General features: G+C 41.2%; 1 protein-coding gene across 2 annotated transcripts in view; it reads left to right on the top strand.

Annotated features, from left to right (window-relative positions):
• The first annotated feature begins 95 nt into the window (after positions 1-95).
• USP6NL (USP6 N-terminal like) overlaps positions 96-19,414 on the top strand; it is a 95,876-nt gene continuing 76,557 nt past the window's right edge. Inside the window, exons 1-2 of one of the 2 annotated variants that reach the window (XM_015869134.1) lie at positions 96-255; positions 4,983-5,072. In XM_015869134.1, the coding sequence (XP_015724620.1) occupies positions 5,069-5,072 (4 nt within the window). In that variant the 5' untranslated portion in view covers positions 96-255; positions 4,983-5,068. Of the gene's footprint in view, positions 256-4,982; positions 5,073-19,165; positions 19,288-19,414 lie in introns of those variants that run through there. The other variant, XM_015868879.2, reaches the window with a different exon arrangement.

Below are 19,414 nucleotides of genomic sequence, written 5' to 3'. Positions count from 1 at the left end.
CGGGTCGGGCACCTCCTCGTCCCGGCGTGAGTTCAAGATGGCGGCGGCGGCGGCGGCGGGCCGGCCCTGTGGGACGGAGCCAGGCGGGGAGGGGCGGGGGTAGGCAGGGTTTCCATAGCGGCGGTCGTTGGTGTCACGCCGGGGCACTTCCTGGTTGGAGGCCGCCGCTCTTGGGGCAGCAGAGCGGGGAAGTGGCGCTGGGGAGGAGGCGGACGGAGGCCCTGGGAGGAGGGAGAAGAAGATCGGCGAGCAAAGGTACGAGCGAGCCCCGGGATCGCGGGTTGGATCCTTCCATTCTCGGGGCGCTGTGTGGGGGGAAGCGCCGCGTCGGACCTCTCCAATGAGGCGGGTGGGGGGGAACTCCAAAGAGGGGCTGTGGGGGAGGAGGGGCACCCGGCCCTTCCAAAGAGGGACTAGTGGGGTCTGCGCCGCTGTGGGGTCGGGGGGTCACTGCTGTGTGTTGTGGGCTTCTCGAGACCCCCCTCCCTGTCAGGGTAAGGCCGATGAATGGCTCCTGTCTGGAGCTTTGGATGTTTTCAACTTGTTTTTCTCAGACTTGCAGGCGCTGGTGCGTTTTGTACCTGCTCCCTCCTGCGCTTTCTGTAATGTTTTAGCTGAAAGGCAACGACCTGAGAGCCGGAGTGCGAGGCAGTGGGTCTGCAGCCCCGGGTGCTTTGTCCTGTACAGCCCCTTTCTTCACCTTCCATCCCAACGGGGACGACCAGCAAAGCAGCCCGTGTTGTGTTTCCCTCTGTCTGCAGGAAACCACCCAAGTGTCTGGACAGGCAGAGCCAAGTGCTGACATACAACACTTCATCCCAGCTCCTGTACCAGGCGGCTGCACGAATAATAACTTGCTTTGTGCAGCTCCCAGTTTGGAGCAGGAGGCTGCCCTTAAGGCACGGCCAAGTTTGTAGCTTTAAAGTGAGACAAAACTGAGTCTGTAAGCCTCGTTCACGACGTTTTGAGGAGGCTCCATTCGGTCAGAACGCTCCTTTAAACCAATTGCTCGGTGTGGTTTTGAGGTCGCTGTGTTATCTTGGGAGCTGGAGCTGCTGTGTGACAGCCGAAACTCAAACTGGTGTGTAGTGCAGGCAGCGGCCAATCAGCACTGCCTGAAACTGAGGCAGTTCGCTTTGTAGTGTAAATATTCCTGCTCCGAACAAAGGAGAGGGTGTGCCGTGTGCTGTTTCGTTTGTACCTCCGTGTGCTTCCTCGTTTGTGGCCAGTCCATGGCTTGGTGGAGCCTCTTAAGAAGTAGAATCATAGGATGGCTTGGGTTGGAAGGGACGGCACAGATCCATCTGGTACTGGTGTTTGGTGTTACATTCTTGCTGTGGTGGACATGTGTTTGGAAGCCAGGTGCTATGTTTGGAATTTTTATTATGTTTTGTTTTGTTAATAGCTGTGCTGTTACACGGGTTAGTTTTGCTTCCTTGTAACTTCTCTTGTTGCTGATTATAACTCTGAAATTAATTCAGCTTGGTTGCTGTATTTAGTAGTGCCTTTTAAGCAGCTGTTGTGCTGCCCTCTAAGCATACAGCATGGAAACCAATCGTTCCAGACACACTGATGGCAATCCAGCTATCTTCAAAACCTTAAACCATGCTTCTGAAATCTCTGGCTCTTTTCTTTGGGGGACAGTAACATTTTGATTTAAAGAAGAAAGTAAATACAAACAAAACGCAGCTTTGTGCAGGCAGGCTCTATTTAGATATATCCTATATCAAACATGCTTGGCTTTATGATGGTCCTTTAACTTCTGTGTCTTGGGAATTGGGGATATAAATCCATAGCATAAACTCCTTAGTATCCAAGTTAAACAGATACTACAATAACGTAATCACAGATGAGACTTGAATCCTTCATTGCCTTTTCTCTGGATAGACTCATTCTGCACAGTGCTATTACGTGCTATAACTTACTTTCAACCTGGTTTACATTCGTTATTATGAGACAGAGTAGATGGTAAAAAGGAGGACCGATGTTAGGTGTGGAAACTTGAATAGGTTTCTAGTGTGCTCAGATTTGTGAAGGGCTCCTCCCACCTCAGACATTCCATTCAAACCTTAGTCCAAATGCTGATAGTTTTTCTGCCATGGCAGTTGAGTAGCGCTAAGGGCCATTAAAGGTCTTGTTAGTAGGTGAGATACTGGGTTGGATACAAGGGTTAGCTCTCCAGGAAAAGGGAAAGATCAAAGGGATGTGTGCAAGTTTTTCTTTTCCCCCTAAATTTAGGGATATAACTGCTGTATTCTTCGCCTTGTTTCCTTAGTCTGGTGTGACTGGATCTTAGAAGTGATGTGATGGATGATTATGCTGTCATTAGCGTGAAGTGCTTTTCAGAGCTGGTGTTTTGTTTTTTTCCCCATGAACAGCCTTTTTCCTGTACGTACAAACAATAAAACAGCACATAATGCGGTGTCTCTGAGGCAAGGTATGCTGAGCTCATACTTAAAAACCAAGGTGAGACGATGCCTTAGGAAAAACACGTTGAGCTGGAGATGCCAGTTGATTCTACATAACACTGAAGAACAACCTGAGCACAGGAGGTATATGGAACTCTGGCCAGAAGTGCTTTGGACCTGGGTGGAGCGCCGTCTGTAACACTCATTTGTTGTTCTGAATATAATAACTGCCATTAGTCCAGTAAATGATTAAATGTTGTGCAAGTTGTATTCGCTAATTTTGACATCAGTAATGAAAAGAAAACTGACAAGAATGCTGTTCTAATGACACATTTTAACCGGGTGCTTAATTTTTGATTAAGCTGTGTGTGCATCCATGTTTAATTTAGCAACTACTGTGAGAGAATTGCTGGGGCCTGCAGTTCCAACTGTTGTTCATCAGTGATTGAACCATGTCATGGCCTTGTGTTTGTCTTTCTTTAAATTTAATGTTTGTATACATCTTACTTCACGTTACTATCCTTATAGTTCTTATGTTCTTATGTTACTATTCTTATAGAAGGGACCCCCAGCAGCCATCTGGTCCAACTGTCCTGCAGTGAGCACAGACACCTACAGCTCCATTGGATACTCAGAGCTGTCCAGCCTGACCTTGAGTGTCTCTGAGGACAGGGCATCCACCACCTCTCTGGGCAACCTTTTCCAGTGCCTTTCCATGCTTGTTGTAAAAACTTCTTACATATATCCAATCTAAATCTCCCTGGATTTAGTTTGAAACCATTTCCCCTTGTGCTATCACCACAGACCCTGAAAAAGAGTCTGCCCCTTCTTTCCTGTAGCTCCCCTTTAGATACTGAAAGGCTGCTCTCAGGTCTCCCCAGAGTCTTCTCTTCTCCAGGCTGAACAGCCCCAGTTCTCTCAGCCCATCCTCATAGGAGAGGTGTTCCATCCCTTGGATTATTTTTGTGGCCCTCCTCTGGATTCACTCCAACAGCTCCGTGTCTCTCCTGTACTGAGGACTCCCCATCTGGACGCAGTACTCCAGGTGAGGCCTCACCAGCATAGAGCAGAGGGGCAGGATCACCTCCCTTGCCCTGCTGGCTTCTTTTTAAGCAGCCCAGGATACATTTAGCTTTTCTGGCTCATATTTGGCATATTGCTGGCTCGTGTACAACTTGCTATCCACCAGTAGTACCCCAAGTCCTTTTCAGCAGGGCTGTGCTCCATCATTACATCCCCCACCTTGCACTGATAGCAGGGATTGCTGCAACCCAGCTGTAACACCTTGCACTTGATGTGCTGAACCTCATGAGGTTCACCTGGGCCCTCTGGTTGAGCCTGTCTAGGTTTTCTTCCCCTGTTGTGCCTCTACTTTATCAGTGCAGAAAAGTAGTTTGTAATTTTCACTCTACAGTGTGCAGTGTTACTGATGTCTTCCTTTTGGCTCTCAGAACTTTTGTTTTTGCATGTTGTAGCAATTGATCCAGCAGTTTTCTTGTTATGTGAATCCAGTCCTATGATAGGTCCTCTATTTGTTTGGCTGCAAACCTGGCAGTGTTTTTGCTAAGTCGTGCTGTAGGATGCTGAAGTCAGCTCTCTTCTGTCATTTTGTGTATAAATTTAATTTTTAAGCCTTAAGAAATCAGAAGTGTTGAGACTTGAAATCTCAGTCAGCAGAAGATATGATCGATATGATCTGGCTTGGCTGCCACAGGTGGTCAGGTTCAGCAAGTTCTCATTGGCCTGAAGAAAGGAAATAAGTCACGTCATGTTCCTTAATTTACAGAAATGATATCTGTGCTGATACTAGAGGGGAACTTCATGGCATGATAGATAAGTTTGTTTCTTTTAATCACAACTGCGATGAGAAGTTATTTGAATGTAACATTTCTACCAGATCGCTTTCAGCAGCAGGATGGAGATATGTAATAACATTAAAAATGTACTTGCTGGGTTATCAGTGTTGAAGATTAAGCCCTGTATGTTTCACTTTGGGGAAATCCAGGCCTGTTCTTAGTGAATCCATATCTGACCTACTTTGTCTCATTTTGGTTAGATACCGACTGATCTGATGGTTTCCCGTTAGTAGCAGGTTTTGTTTCCAAGGAAGTGCTGGGTGCTGGTGCCTATCTGTGTTTTTTGTTTCGTTAATAAGTTTGTAGTTCTTATATATATCAATAAGTCTGGCTTTCACTGCATCTTTTTGCTAGCTGAGGAAAGGTCTGCTGAAGGAAAACGTGCCTTTGATGCTATTTCCAGTTACTACATCCACGGTGTAGTTTCTTCTGATCTTAAGAACCTCTGGTATCTTTTGGAAGTGGAAGCTTTCATGAACCAGCCCATGCAAACAAGGTTATAATCTGAATGTTAAAGGAAGTACACGTTGTGAGTTGATACTTCACAATTTATCCATTCGTGTGAAGTTCCTCAATCGTAACAAATACATCTGTGTTCCTTTAGAAAAACAACTGGGCTAGTGAAAAGATAATGGGAGAGTCTGTTTGTTATATAAAAATGTGTTATTTATATGAAGTTGAAAAGTGATTAGTCTCTTTATTTTCTTACCATTACCAGGACATGTATACCTCTGAGAAACCTTCTCCAACAAGATACCTTGCTTCGAGACCTGGTTTGGATTACATGCGAAGAAGTTTCCAGTCATGAGTGAGTAAATTCCTTTATTTAAGGAAAACATAAACTGTTAGTTTGCATTTCAGAAGAATTGTGCATCTGTTATGGCCTTTGGGTGGTAGCTCTGCATTAAAAAGAGTCTGTGAATTTATTCAGCCTCTTCATTTATTCAGTAATAAAAGCTGAGATCTGGCAGGTGCTATTTTTAACCTGCAAAACCTTGATCAATACGTGCTCTGTAAGGCTTGTGTGTTGGTAGTCTGGTGTCATTTTCATGAAGGTGAGTTCTAAAACAAGCTGATGTTTGTTGTGTGTGGGGTTTTCTTTCTTTTCAATATAAATAAAGCATACAACTCTGAGTGGGGAATATCTTGGGTTTCTTAAAATCTCCAAAAGATGTAAACATCCAATAAATTCAAATAGCTGGTGAAAATCCAACATAAAGTGAATGGGTTTCATTTTATGGGAAAGTATATATTGCTCAAATTCCAGTATGGAGCTCTGATTCCAAAGGAATTTTGGCACGTGTTGGAAAGATTTGAGCCTTAGAAAAGTGTGACTTAAGATCCTTCTGATTGAAAAAAGCATGAAAGACACCAGAAGTTTTGTTTTGGCTGTATCTGATGGTTAAGATGATTTCCTTTTATCAAACTGCTTTAAGTATTTGAACGTACTTCATGAGTTTTGTGGATTTGAGAACTCAATATAAACCTTGCGTTACCTGGCCTTGCATCACATAGGAATAATGCTTTAACTCCATATGCACAGGGGTTTATATGTAAATAACAGCTTAGTTTCAACACAAATATACTGAATCTGTTAAAGAATGAGCATGTCTGTGGGATGATTCTATCCTGTGTTAGTAAATAAGGACAATTTGCTTGTCTGGATGGAAGTGACTCAAAGAAGCTTGTTTCTTGTCAAACTAAATGAAAATAATTGTACTTGACATCTGAAGGAAGAAAGTCATGGGATAGAACTACTTTTATCTTGGTGATTAGCAATTCTTTCAGTAGTTTTTTTTGATGTTTGCTAAATTTGAGGGTTCGAGCTGAGTGCAAATAGAATTCTGTTACACATATGGCTGTTCACATTTATTTATTTCCTGATGTTTAATGTTTGCAGTCTTGCGTAAATGACCTCTTTACAGGCAGTTTATTCACGTACCTGTATATCCTGACTTGCCAAACACTGCTATGTTAATCATAATTCATTTGTAGAGTGTCTCATTTTCTGTCACTGCCTTATGGTCTTAAACATAACAAATACATTTGGGTCTTTTTAGCTTTTAAGTCATAGTTGCTTTGTTATGTGTGACTCATAGAGGTATTGCTGTGATGATGGAGCAAAACAAATGCTGTCATTGCTTGTGTAAAACGCCTTTCATTATGATGAGATTTTTGACATGGTTTCAGAATGGAGGGTTTGCTTTGTATTAGGAGGAATGAATACCTTTGCTGAAAGGGAAGATGGCAATACAGCAGGGCTTTCATGGTGATTTATAATAATGTTAAGCAAAATGTCATGTTCCTGTGTTAGACTGGATCCTTAAGTCTATCCTCACTGGTGGGCATCAAGGACACAGCAGAAGATGCTGCCTTTTAAAAACATGGGTTAAAAATATCAGGTATTTATGTTCAGCTGCTCTTGGACTTCCTAACTTAAGTTTGCTTTAGAGAAACTTGAACTACGAGCTCAGCATGCGTAGTTATAGGCTCCTTTTTACTAAGTACCTCAATCTACAAAGTATTTATCATCTTAAGAATATATGCACTTGGTCTTTCCTGCCCATGCTGTTGATGAAGATGGTGTCTTACCTCTGTTATTCAAGTCTTCCATTTCCTTCATCTGATTCAGCATACATTTTCCCTGTAGCATACATTATCCCTATCCTATATTATTCAGTATCAGAGAAGCTCATTGATCCAGTTGTGCAGTTGAGCATTCATGGTAGTTGTTTTTTTGTTTTGGACAATACACGGAATCTCAAAAGTGCTCAAACAAAGGAGTAGATTCTTTTAAAGCTTCTATTTCTGTTAAATGCCTTTATAAATGCCTGTTTTCATAAATCACACTAAGATTAATCCATATTTCAGATTACACTGTGACATTTTGTGCCCTGTAGGACAGTGAGGTCGCGTGCTTAAAGGGTGGGTAAGAGTATAGAGTGTAGCCAAGTTAAGTAGTCCTGATTTATTTTATACTTAAATATATATTGTCAGAACAATCCTGGCTGTGTCTGACCTACCAGGAATGTCACGTTGTAGAAGGAGCTGTTTTAATCTTTCCCGTTTTCTCCAGTTGTTGACATTTAGCTACTAGAAACCCTGTGGTATCGTGATAAATTCTTATGATTATAAACTGTGCTCTTCATGTTTGGGAGTTATCCTGTGCTTCCTCCTTTGAAGAAAGGTCAGTGCAATGGACTTGTTTGAGCTGCTGCAATGAGCTCAATTTGCAGACAACTGAAGTAATTGTTAGCGTATACTGTTGCAACAAGCTGCTGACGTCTTCATTTTTTTTCCCTTTAAATGCATAGGATGCGGTGCCAACTTCTGTTTTTAATTCTGCTGTCACAATCAATTCTAAATAATAATTCTTTTCTGACTTCTTCTGTTTTATTTCTCACACCCTAAAAACTTACGCAGCACTCACCGCTAGGCACCAAACCTGCTATTCTTTGTGCTTTAATGTAATTTGTTTTCTTTGTGATTGTCTGAGGGCAGGAACATGCTCTGTGTGTTTGGAGAGACGCTGTACAGCGTAACCTTATAGTTTGGAATCGGTCAGTGTGGTTTGGTAATGAGGTGGGAAACTTTGCTTTACCAGTTCAAGTCAAGACCACGATGGTGTGATTAAAGGCTGCCTCTGTTTGATGGCAGGTTGTCTCTCTTGACCTCTCATTAGAGCTGGCTCTCTACCCTGTGTTCATGGAGGAAACCATTGGTTTTGTCACTGAAAAACAAGAAATGGAACACTTTTTTTCTTTTTTCTCCCTTCTTTTTTGATTTCTTGTAGAGTGTGTAAAGAAATAGATTTGGCTGTTGGTTTCTCTGTTCCGAGTAGTAAATTTGGGAAGTAAAACAAATGACCCGGTAAGGTCAACTATCCATAAGTTGCCCAGGGAGGTGGTGGAGTCACCAACCCATGAGGTGTTAAGGAACATTTGGATGTTGTGTTGAGGGACGTGGTCCAGTGAGAACTATCAGTGATAGTTGGATGGTTGGATTGGATGATCTTGTAGGTCTTTTCCAACCTTGGTGATGCTGTGATTCTGTGATGTAAGTGTGCATTATTATTTCTGATTTTCCATCTGAGAAAAGACTTTAGAACTCGCACAAAACTTCCTAGACTAAGGAAAGTCTGATTGAGGTTGGAAGTGATGGGGGGAAAAATGGAACCAGTTTGCCCTCCTTGTGTGCCAGAATGGGTCTGTAGTGACTGAGCACTGAGTTCAGAAAACAAATGCTGATGAATGGGTGATGTTCTGTGGCATCACAAAGTGTAAAGTGGTTGTGCACTGTGGAAAGGGTGTTGCAAGTAATTGTAAAGCTGGTTAGTAGTTATGGGTTGTTTTCAATGAGCTGAGATTGAGAGAAGGGATAAGTTCTGATTCATAGAGAAAATAGCGTGCTGGGGATAGAAAATGCAAAAGTAAGCAGAAATATGTTTATAACAAATAGCTAAGGGATGTCAGATTATTTTAATACCTTGCAAGGTAAGACTGTTAGGGTTATTTTGGTTCAACTAAGAACCATAAATGCTCATTCATAAAGTACAAGCTTGAAGAGACAACTGTTCTGATTTCACAGCCACAAGAAGAAACGCACGATGTTGGTTTGGGATGGGTGGGCTCCCACATCTGCTTCCACACAGCTGCAGAAATGCTTGTACTGCCGCAACACTGAGTGCGAAGTACAGGAGTGGGAATGAATGGTTGTGTCCAGTAGTAGCTGTTATGTTAGTGTGTGCAGAACTGAGTTGTTTAGGAATGCAGTAATCATCCTGGATATTGAGCGAGGAGAGGCATCTCCAGAGGGCTAATCAGATCCTAGATGACCCAGTTTCTCACCAATGCTGTAATTAAACCTCTTGTCTAAATACAGCGTTCACTAGTCAGAATAAAATATAAACCACAATATTTTGCACTTAAAGAACTGATGCACAGTATTGAGGAAATATCGGTGTGATGTAGAAACAACTTGTTTCCACAGTGTTCACCTTTTGTGACATTGGCTCATTTAATATATTGGGGTCTCTAATGTTGCATCATTATGTCACTTCTTTTTTTTGGTGGAGTGTCTGGTTATTTAAATGCAAATGGAGAAAACCTCTTGAAATCCAGCTGCACTTAAACAGCCTTCATGGATTAATATTTCCATAATCCTTTTATTTTTGATCCCTTCAGGATCCTTAGGACTGCTAATTTGTGGCTTTCCTTGCACTTAGACCTTATTTTCAGGTTGGAAGAGGAAGACAAACATTTTTGAGTTTGTCGGGCTCTTCTATCAGTTGAAATGAGATGAAATACATCATCGGTCTCCCCAGATTGGAGTGAAGTCATTTTCTTTTGTTAAACTTTGCAGGAGGCTGCAAAAAAAGGCATCTATCATTGTTTTCCCTGTGGGTTTAAATTGATGGTTGATGGGGCTTCTATAATAAGTCAGTGCATTGTGACACCGACTCTTAAACCAACATAATTTCTGTTTGTAAACCAAGTTGTTGGTGCTGTCAGTAAACTGTTGTTGGCTATGAACTGACAGGAGAGCCGTGGCAGAAGAGTTACCATTGTGGAATGGCTTAGGTTGGAAGGGGCCTTAAACCCATCCAGTTCCAACCCCTGCTATGGGTTGGGTGCCCCCACCAGCTCAGGCTGCCCAGGGCCCATCCAACCTGGCCTTGAGCACCTCCAGGGATGGGGCATCCACAGCTTCTCTCTGGGCAGCTGTGCCAGTGCCTCACTTACCTCTGAATGAAAGACTTTCCCCTAAGGTCTACCATCAATTTCCTCTCTTTCAATTGAAAATAATTCTCCTCAATCCTATTGTGTAATGTTGCTAGAGAAAGCCACTTGCTGCTCCCTACTATTCCCTCTTAGTTACTTGCTGTTTAAATGTATTCTTTGTCATTTTTATCAATGAAAAGCAAGGTTAAGTTATTTAAAACTTACTTCAAAATTAACTTTGTGTGCCCCCAAAATAGCCAAGATAAATATAACTTGCAGTAATACATATACATATATTATAAACATCTAACATGTAATGGATGTTTAAATATACAATATACTTTGATATCATAGAATCAAGGAATGGCCTGGATTGAAAAGGACCACAATGATCATCCAGTTTCAACCCACTGCTGTGTGTAGGGTCAGCAACCAGCAGACCAGGCTGCCCAGAGTCACATCCAGCCTGGCCTTGAATGCCTGCAGGGATGGGGCATCCACAGCCTCCTTGGGCAACCTGTTCCAGTGCGTCACCACCCTCTGTGGGAAATATTCCTCCTAATATCTAACCTATACCTCCCCTGACTTAGTTTAAGACCATTCCCCCTTGTCCTATCATTATGTCCTGTTTATAAATTACATACAGCTTATTTTATTTCTGTGTACGTACGAAAGGAGAGAGTCCTAATTCTAAACTTGCCTCTTGCTGTTTTCATTCCTGGCCAGTGAGGGCTACTGAATTATGACAAGTTGCTTTATACAGAATGTTTGCCTTTGGCAGGACAATACTCCTCTGTTGCAGATTTTAATTTTATTTTTGTAGATTTAAGTCTTAGTCTCTTTTGGGTCTGTCTCTCCTTAAATAGAATGCCACACAATGATGCCTTTATTGCGGGTTGTCGGTATTCTTGCAGCAGAAAGAGCAAGTAGCGAGGAACACTGCAACCTTGTTCTCTGGAGTGAGTATCAAGAATCCATCACTATGTAAGCAATTCGTAGGTCTGGAATCCTATTCATTCCTGTGATAAGTCAAGTGTGGTGTTGAAGTCCACTCTGAAGGAAAAGCGTGGAGGAACTCAGAGCTAAAATACAGCCAAAAAAGAAGAGCTATGGGTGCAGATGTTTTTTTCAAGAAGCAAAATACCTGCCTGGCAGGATGTGCAGTTATTTTAAACTAATTTGATGGTGTTTTATAAAGCTGCTCTGATGTAATTTTTAACAGGGAACAACATTGGATTGTAGCAGGGATGGAAAATCCTTTGGGTTATTGTCATGGGTGTGATAATGTGAGCGATCCCTGCAGAATTACTGGCTCTGTGACTGGCAAAGTGGGCTTAAATTTAAGATCTTCCCTAAACTATCTGATCTGTTGTCTCTTCAGTAGTCAAAGGGTATTTGCAGATGTTTGTGTAAACAAAGTAGCTGTGCTTAGATGATATCAAGCAGCTGATTATAAGGTTCGTTTACTCTCTCATTGCGAAAGCACTCCTCTGTAATTAAGAGCTTTTCATTCTTAAAATTGGAACTGGACAAGATAGCGCTGGTGTTTTTTCCAGGCTGTTAGTATCCATGTACTACCCTGTTCCAGATTGCTCAAGTATTCAAGGAGCTGTGTAGGACTCACACAGTTGATGCCTTGTGGGGCTTTTTTTCCTCTTTTTTTTCCCCTTTCCACGTTTTAAGCTGTGTAACATAATCAATTAATATCTGGAACAGAAAGCACATCAATGTGCTGAAGAATCTGCAGTGCTTTTGGCCAATACATTCATCAATCTGAAAGAACATTAATATAAAAGGGCACTTTGTTTTAATAAAGCGCTCTGGTTTGCTATAGGAGAGTATTCTTGAATGCAGCCTTTCTGTTTTACCCTTGAAAAGCTCTTAGAAAATCTGCCTAATTCCATGGCAGGGTGCTGAAAGGTTCACTCAGAGCTCTTTTTTTTTGAGCAGGACTTGGATTTCCCGGAATTTGTTAGGGACAGGAAAATAAGCCTCTAAATCAGCTTTGCTGCTTTCATGAAGAAGCTTATTTATGTATATATATTTTTCCCCCAGAATTTTTACAGCCTTGTATGAGAACTTTTCTTTTGTAACGCTGCTGTTTCTGAGTTGTACAAACACGACAATGTCACTGCCCTCCTTCCCTGCTCTCCCCCCAGACTTCCTGGCAGTGAGTTCACCAGGTGTAGCTGCCCTTATCAGCGTTGCTGTGCTGTAGCCATACTTGGAAGCCGTGCAATTCTACAGATCCTGATTCCTCGCATTCCTAGGAGATGATGGATCTTGCATTTCTTTACTTCTGGTTGTAGAAGCTAGACAAACTTTTAGCATCTTCCCCCTCCCCCCAATTACATCTGGTTACCACAAGAGTACCTGAAATACATAAAGGCTGGTCTGGAAGATGAGAGAGGAAATACTGGTTTATAGTTAGTCATGAAAAGATTAGGTGTAAGCTAAGGAGTGTCAATTCTGTGTTGTTGGTTTATTTGTTTTTTTTCTTTTTTATCAAAAATCCGCCTCCCCCCCACATATTATTCTCTGTGCCAGAAGCAGTGACAAAAATATTCACAGATTATCCTTTAGCTAAGAGGTAGGAAAATAACTCCTATATCAAAGGCTCATTAGTTACTTTAAGATCTATTTATTCTCTATTCATGGAAATAAACTAAAAGAAACAGTATGAAACTCACCGTGAAACTCTTGGAGGTTGTTTTTTCTTCTTTCTTCCATTGGTTATTAAGTGTAACGTGAAAGTCATAGCACTAACTCTTGATTTACATTCAGCACATGAAATTCAGAGGCCCTACTCGATGGTATGCCAAGGCAGTGTTATCTGTGTGTTGCCCAGTGAGACCTAATAGAGCAACTTGAAGGCTGAATTGAGGGTAAATTGTACTGCTTTTTCTGTACCTACAGCTCTGACGTAGTATCACTGGAAGTTAATGTATCAGATTGCCTCACAAGTATGGGGTTGAGTGTTGAAGGTCTGTCTCTTGCTCACTCTGTGGATAACTGCTGGCTGAAACTTACTGGCATGATTTTAAATTGAGAGAGCATGGAGAACAGTAAATATACTGCTGTCTTCAGGCTTCTGAACTTGGTACTGAGGCACTAAGTGATGTACCGTTCCTCTAGTTTTGCTCTTGTAATAGGTAGGTATGATGTTCTTCAGTTGGATAGTGTGGTTGTCTTAATATCAGCAGTGTTCCATAGGGGGTCGGTGTCCTGTTCATCTTCATCAATGGACCTGAATGAAAGGGTAGAGTCTACTCTCAGCAAGTTTGGTGATGATACAGAGCTGGCTGACACACCAGGATGCTGTGCTACCATTCATCAAGACCTGGACAGACAGGACAGTTGGGGAGGGAGGAGCCTGATGAGATTTAACAAGTTAAGTGTAGTCTTATACCTGAGGAGGAATAACTGTATGCATCAGTACAGGTTTGCTGTGGTATATGTAGTTAGTAGGAAACAGGATTGGATTCAAAGCAATTTTAACATTCTAGTTACTGTACACTACTAAATTAAATCCATTCTTAAGAACAGAGACAAAACAAAGTTAGCTACTTAACCAGAATACATATTCCTACTAAAACTCTAGGATTATGAGAAGTCACGGTTAATGTAATTGTCATTTTCAACTCTAATCACCGTGCTTGGCTTTTAAAATGCATTGCTTAAATATGCTTTAAAAGCATGTTTTCTGACTGGATGTACAAGGAGAGTGAAAGGCAGCAGGTAATGGTGCCAGGCATTAAAACACAACTGCACTAAGCAAACATATCCAGGTACACTTCCTTGCGGAAGGTGCATCACTTCAGGCAACGTGACCTTTGGGGTAACTTCCTTCAGTTACTTTTGTAGTGCTGATATCTTTCTTCTGTTTGATTATTACAATCATATTTTGTTGGAACAGTGCATCGAGGTCTTCTTTACAAGGAGAGTGTTGAGGTCCTGGAACAGGCTGCCCAGGGAGGTTGTGGATGCCCCATCCTTGGAGGTGTTCAAGACCAGGTTGGACGGGGCCCTGGGCAACCTGATCTAATAAAGGCTTATATTTGGTGGCCCTGCTAGGCAGGGGGGTTGGAACTACATGATCCTTGAGGTCCCTTCCAACCCAGGTCATTCTGTGATTCTGTGATTTGAACACAGATATCTGATGTTCATCTTCATTGCCATGTGGTGTCCGTTTACCAGGAAGATGATAAAAGTGATCTACACACATAGTCCCCTTTTCTTCATTGTAGCTCCCTGTGAAAGTTGCTGTCCATTCATTATCATCTGGATCCACAAGCAGAGCGTGTTTCAGCAAGAGCTAAGGGGTAAGAAAGAGCATGACTTGAGTAACAAGGAGAACAGTGGGAGTATTATGCTGCTGCAGGGCTTTGTAATGTGTAGTTTCTTTCTTTAAAACTTCAGAAAAAAACAAACAAAACGGTGCAAATTCAATAGGATTCAACATTTACTGACTCTGTTACTCTGTAGAATCCTAAATAGGTAGGGAATTATGACCTTGAGTATAGGAGGACTGCAGCTCATAACAACTCATAACTGGCTCATAACAACCTCATACAACAGTACAGGCTTGGGGGAAGAGTAGTTGGAAAGTGGCCTGGGAGAAAAGGACCTGGGGGGTGTTTAGTTATCGATGTATCGATGTGAATTCTCCTGTTCTGACTAGAGTGGATTATTTAATACCTGATGGATGAAAACTGTAGGCTTCAGTTCACGGGTTGGAAAATTAATTTAAAATATTAGTGAGAAAGGATGGAGAACCTACTTTACTGCTGCTTTAACAGTTATTTGTGGGAAGATATATTGCTTGTCCTCGAGTTCAATGCCTGTTATTTTGAGTTATTCATTTGAAGACCAACTGTGACAGGAAAAGTCAGGGAGGAGTAATTGTAAAACAAAACACTATTGATAATTGAGGTGTTGTTGTGACTTACTTGCTGAGTAGATTGTACTCAACTGTATCACTTTTTACAAGTACATACTGGGAATTCACGGTGCAGATGTTTTTATAGTGTATTTTTCCTTCTTTTTAATATTTCAAGAGTCTTTTCCCAAATACTATATTTTATTTGCATTTCCTTAATTTTTTTTAAGCTATTTTAATGCTAAAAATTGTTTATAAAATTACTGTTAGTGCTTGAAAGAATTCGCTTCCTTTTCTGAGCTGTTTTGCTCATGGGAAGGCAGGCAAAGCAGTTCTGCAGTTTGTAGCTTTGAAAACAAACTTTCAAATTGATCATTAAGAACAACTGCCTTTGCTGTTTCTGGTGCTTGACTTTCTCTATGCCTTGTTATGAATAGTCCTGCTGACTGTGTGTGTGAGCTATTTAATCTGTGTATTTTACAGGTGTAGAAAGAGGGGTTCAAAGAGCACGCGGATCCCATTTACTAAAATCCGCATCTACTGCCCATAACGTCAGACTGCTGAACTTCATGGTTGATTCTGCATTTATTGAAGGAGGCAGCATCAGGATGGAGCTCAGCCTGATACCTTGCCATGGCTGCTTTCCCTGTGTTATTAACTGTTTCTTTGGGCCTATTGAGTGTTAAGGGCCAGTATCTTAACCATGTTTAGAGCTTAGCAGGTAGGGAAAAGGACATACATGATTCTGGTCCGCTGTACTGAAAGCGTAGTTTAGGATTATGAAGACAGAACTGCCTGTGTTTCTGCAAAGATGAGGCAGAATAATCTGTATGCAGGCTGAATTCTAACCAGGTCAGGTTGATGTGAGATGGGAAAAGAATGGTCACGATAACTTTGCATCTCAAATAAATGTGTGCAGGGCGATTGTTCATATGCATAAATGCCCTCAAGCTGTCTGGGTGGTGAGGTTTTTTTTTTTTTGCTTTTTTTTTCTCCTAGCTTGTACACTTTCTTTTCTGCAAATGAGGGCAGAACAAACTGGTGGCTTTTGGGATAGCTGCAGTGCTGCTTGGGGTTACCTCAAGGGTTCATGATTTCTTTCCAAGCCTGGATATAATGCCATGAATATATAAACACTCCAGATTATAATAAGAGAAGTAGAATTAAGTTTTGCTCAAGCTTATCCATATATCCACTGAGCTGTATTATTTGTAGCATCCTTTGTGCTGTGTATGTGTTACCTCCTGGCAGTATGCTTTATTAAAATGATCTGCTTTCAAGCACCAGTTAATTATAATTACATTAATAGACACGTTTTTATTCTGAGTGATGGCAGCCAACTAATCGGGTTGCAAGTTGTACTCTTTATTATGGTTGAGAGAGGTCAAGGGCTGCGCACAGTGATCCATAAAATCTAATGCTGGTTAACTGCTCCTTCTCATTAGCACCTTGATGAAATGAATTGTAATGGGTGCAATTGCTGTATGCCCTGAATTATTGAAGCTAAGGGAGAAAAGCAGAATGCAAGAACATTAAGAAGTGTCCATTGCTCACCCAACTGGATGCTAAAAATGCATGTGATTAGTGGAAATCCACATGGTATGTACTGAGTATTGCAACATGACTCAAAGAGAATCTGTTTAAATCAATGTGTTATGATTCTAGTGTAACAACTTATCTTGTTTATCAGTGTTGTCTTGTAAACAAGATGCTTAATAATCCTGTTTATGTTTTCCCGAGATCATTTTAAAGCTTGCTTTTTTTGTTATAAATCACAGTTTTTCTAACGGAAATGAGAGGAAAACAACTGCATGTGCATCTTTGCAGTTTTTTCATACTGAGGAAGGGCAGTTATGTGTAAGAATGATTTCTAGACCTGGACTTATTGCACAGCTCCCTTTGGGAAAGGGAGATGTTGGTGATCATAGGATAAAAGTGTTTCTAAGGGCAGTTCTACAGACTTTAGTAGGTAGATTTCTTTATTTTATTTTTTTATTTGGCCTGGAAATCATGTAAGAAACCTTTTCCACTTAATTGTCAATGAGAGGGGATAGCTTTGTAGAGAAGGGAGCAACTTCTCTATTCCCAGTAGTGAGTAGCTGTAACCCTTCTATACTTGTTAACTCAGTGCATTTGAAGTGTGGTATTTCTCTTATTTACTATCAGTATGGCTCATTTCTTGAATTATAAAAACAACAGTAGAAAAGGTGCATCATATATTTGCTTTTCTCTTGCCCTTCTCCCTCTTTCCTGTTGTTACTCTTTGTCAGTCCACCATCCTCTCATTACACCGACACTTGAGAACCTTGCTGTAGAAAGGAGATGATCTGCCTCAGTTATCATCACCTTCAGTACCTATAAGGTGTGCTCATGCTTTAGTTGGTTGAGTGTTAATACTGAAGATTTGAATGGACCTCTTTTTAATTTCTGTCCTTAGTACGTTTATATCAAAGATCAGAAGTTTTTTAATGCTTTAAAGGTAGTTGTATGCTTATGTGAACTGTAAAGTTAGGCAGCTTTTCAGAATACATTTGCAGTGCAATTTAGCTGTAAGCAATGGTGTTCCTTTGAGTTTATATCCTTAACTGAAAGACAAGTTGTTTGAGAACCCAACTAAATTAAAGAATACATCCTGGATAGATAATGATGGGAAAGCTCTTAGAGCAGGTATGTTGAAGGTATATCTGAAGAACAGGCAGGTCAACTTAATTAGACAATTCTACACTAAGTTTTGTTTAAATGTTTTGAAATTACAGCTGTTTCCCAGAAATACCTTTTCATATATAAAATGGAAAAAATGACCATGAAGTTATTTGTTAGAAACCTGGCATTTAAGTTCATGTACAGAATTGGGAAATTATTCTTTTCGTAAAGAGTTAATGCTCCATTCCAGATGACTTGAAGAATCCTTTCTTTGGGAAGAGATAATTGATAGTTGCTCAGTAATTGTCTCCAAGCTTTCAATTGAGTGGACATACTTTTAGGGTGGGACAAGAAATGGGATGGCTTGTCAGAGATGATGCTTTTAGTCATCTTTGTTTTGCCAAGTCAAATACAATAGTGCTCCAGAATGTTATTACTTCTGGCAGGGGCGAGTTAATGGGCAGGATGTAAATGAGCCTAACATAATAGAAACAGTTTGTGCCTACCCTGTATGTGTTTCAGCAGACCAACATGAATGTGGATAAATATGCCAGCAATGTTAAGATCTAAGATGTTTGTGATCAGCAGCTGGAATGGAAAGAAATGACCTCTCCCACATCTAACACTTAAGCGATGGGAACAGAAGGTCTAAAGGCCAGAGAATACATTTTGAGCCTTGGTTGGGCCTGTTTGTTCTAATTTAATGTGTTTTGGAAGATGTAGTTGGCTTCCTAAATTGCTTTGTATCGATGAGGCCTTAAAATGCTTTGTAGGAATTCACTTTCCAAAATCATTCGCAGAGGCTGACAGTTATTTAACGCAACAGCATAAAACACAATTTCTCATGACTTTTTTTCCCTTAGCTCTGTAGAGCCTTTGACAGAAGGGCTTTCTGATGCGCCTTTATACATTTTCCAAATGGCATTAAAAATGTTACGGGGCACATTCTGCAATTTGTCTGTTTAAAATTACCTGCCAGAAGTAATGATAGTACTTTAGCTGGAACTGTTCTCTGGGCCTCTGGTGGTGAGAGAGAGAGAAGGATGCCTGAAATGCCCCCTGGATTTCCAGCAAGCTCCTGATGTGTGGGGATTCCAGTCACGTACCAGGGTGTCAGAGGTGCACGTGCAAGGAACAGAAAGACTCGTTTTAGCAGGTGCTTCCTTATGCCCGAATGTGTTTAGCAGTGTAGATTTGAGTTCTGTTAGTAGGTCTGATGCTGGCTCTACATTGCAACAGTCGCTCTCTCAAAACATTACATGAGTTGATACAGACTTTAAAAGAGGAAGCAGACACTATACTTAAATACTAAGCTTAGGGGGAGCGTGTATTGCTTTTATCAGAATTCATTTCAAGAGGTATTTTCTTCAGTTAATTTCAGCATGGATGTTTTTTTAGAGAACATATAGGATGTTGTTTAGAGAAATCGGTGTGCATTCTGTTCTACAAATAATTTCTTTACGTGTTCTGCAGAAATGCATTTAGGACTGCTTGCAGGTTTTTGTCTCCTTGTGCTGAAGTCACTTTAAATCCATCACCCCCAGCCTGTAGAGTCGTCAGGCAGAAATCTTTCTCTGAAGGTAGAGGAGTTGTTCCTGCATCCGTTGTGCCTGAGCACGCTGAGGGCAGCCCCCTAATGACATGCAGGGATGAAACCTGTTGGAATTGTAGGGGGGGTATCTGGTCTCTTTGATTTTGCTGAGGAGCAATGATTCAAGTGCTTCAGATTGTGAAAGATCTAGTGTCGCCAGCAAGAAGGAGAGCAGATGCTGCTAAGAAAGGTAAGAGCAGCACTGGAATATATTCAGTGTTGTGAGTGATTTGCTGTAGGTCAGAAATCTTTTGGAGTTTGATATACTCAGACACATATTTAAAATATTCCGTGGTGTGTAGAGCTGCTGTAATTTG

Source organism: Coturnix japonica, chromosome 1, assembly GCF_001577835.2.
Source record: "Coturnix japonica isolate 7356 chromosome 1, Coturnix japonica 2.1, whole genome shotgun sequence".
NCBI classification, from domain to species: Eukaryota; Metazoa; Chordata; class Aves; order Galliformes; family Phasianidae; genus Coturnix; species Coturnix japonica.
Note: the sequence above shows the minus strand (reverse complement) of the source record. Positions and strands in the feature narration are given on the sequence as shown.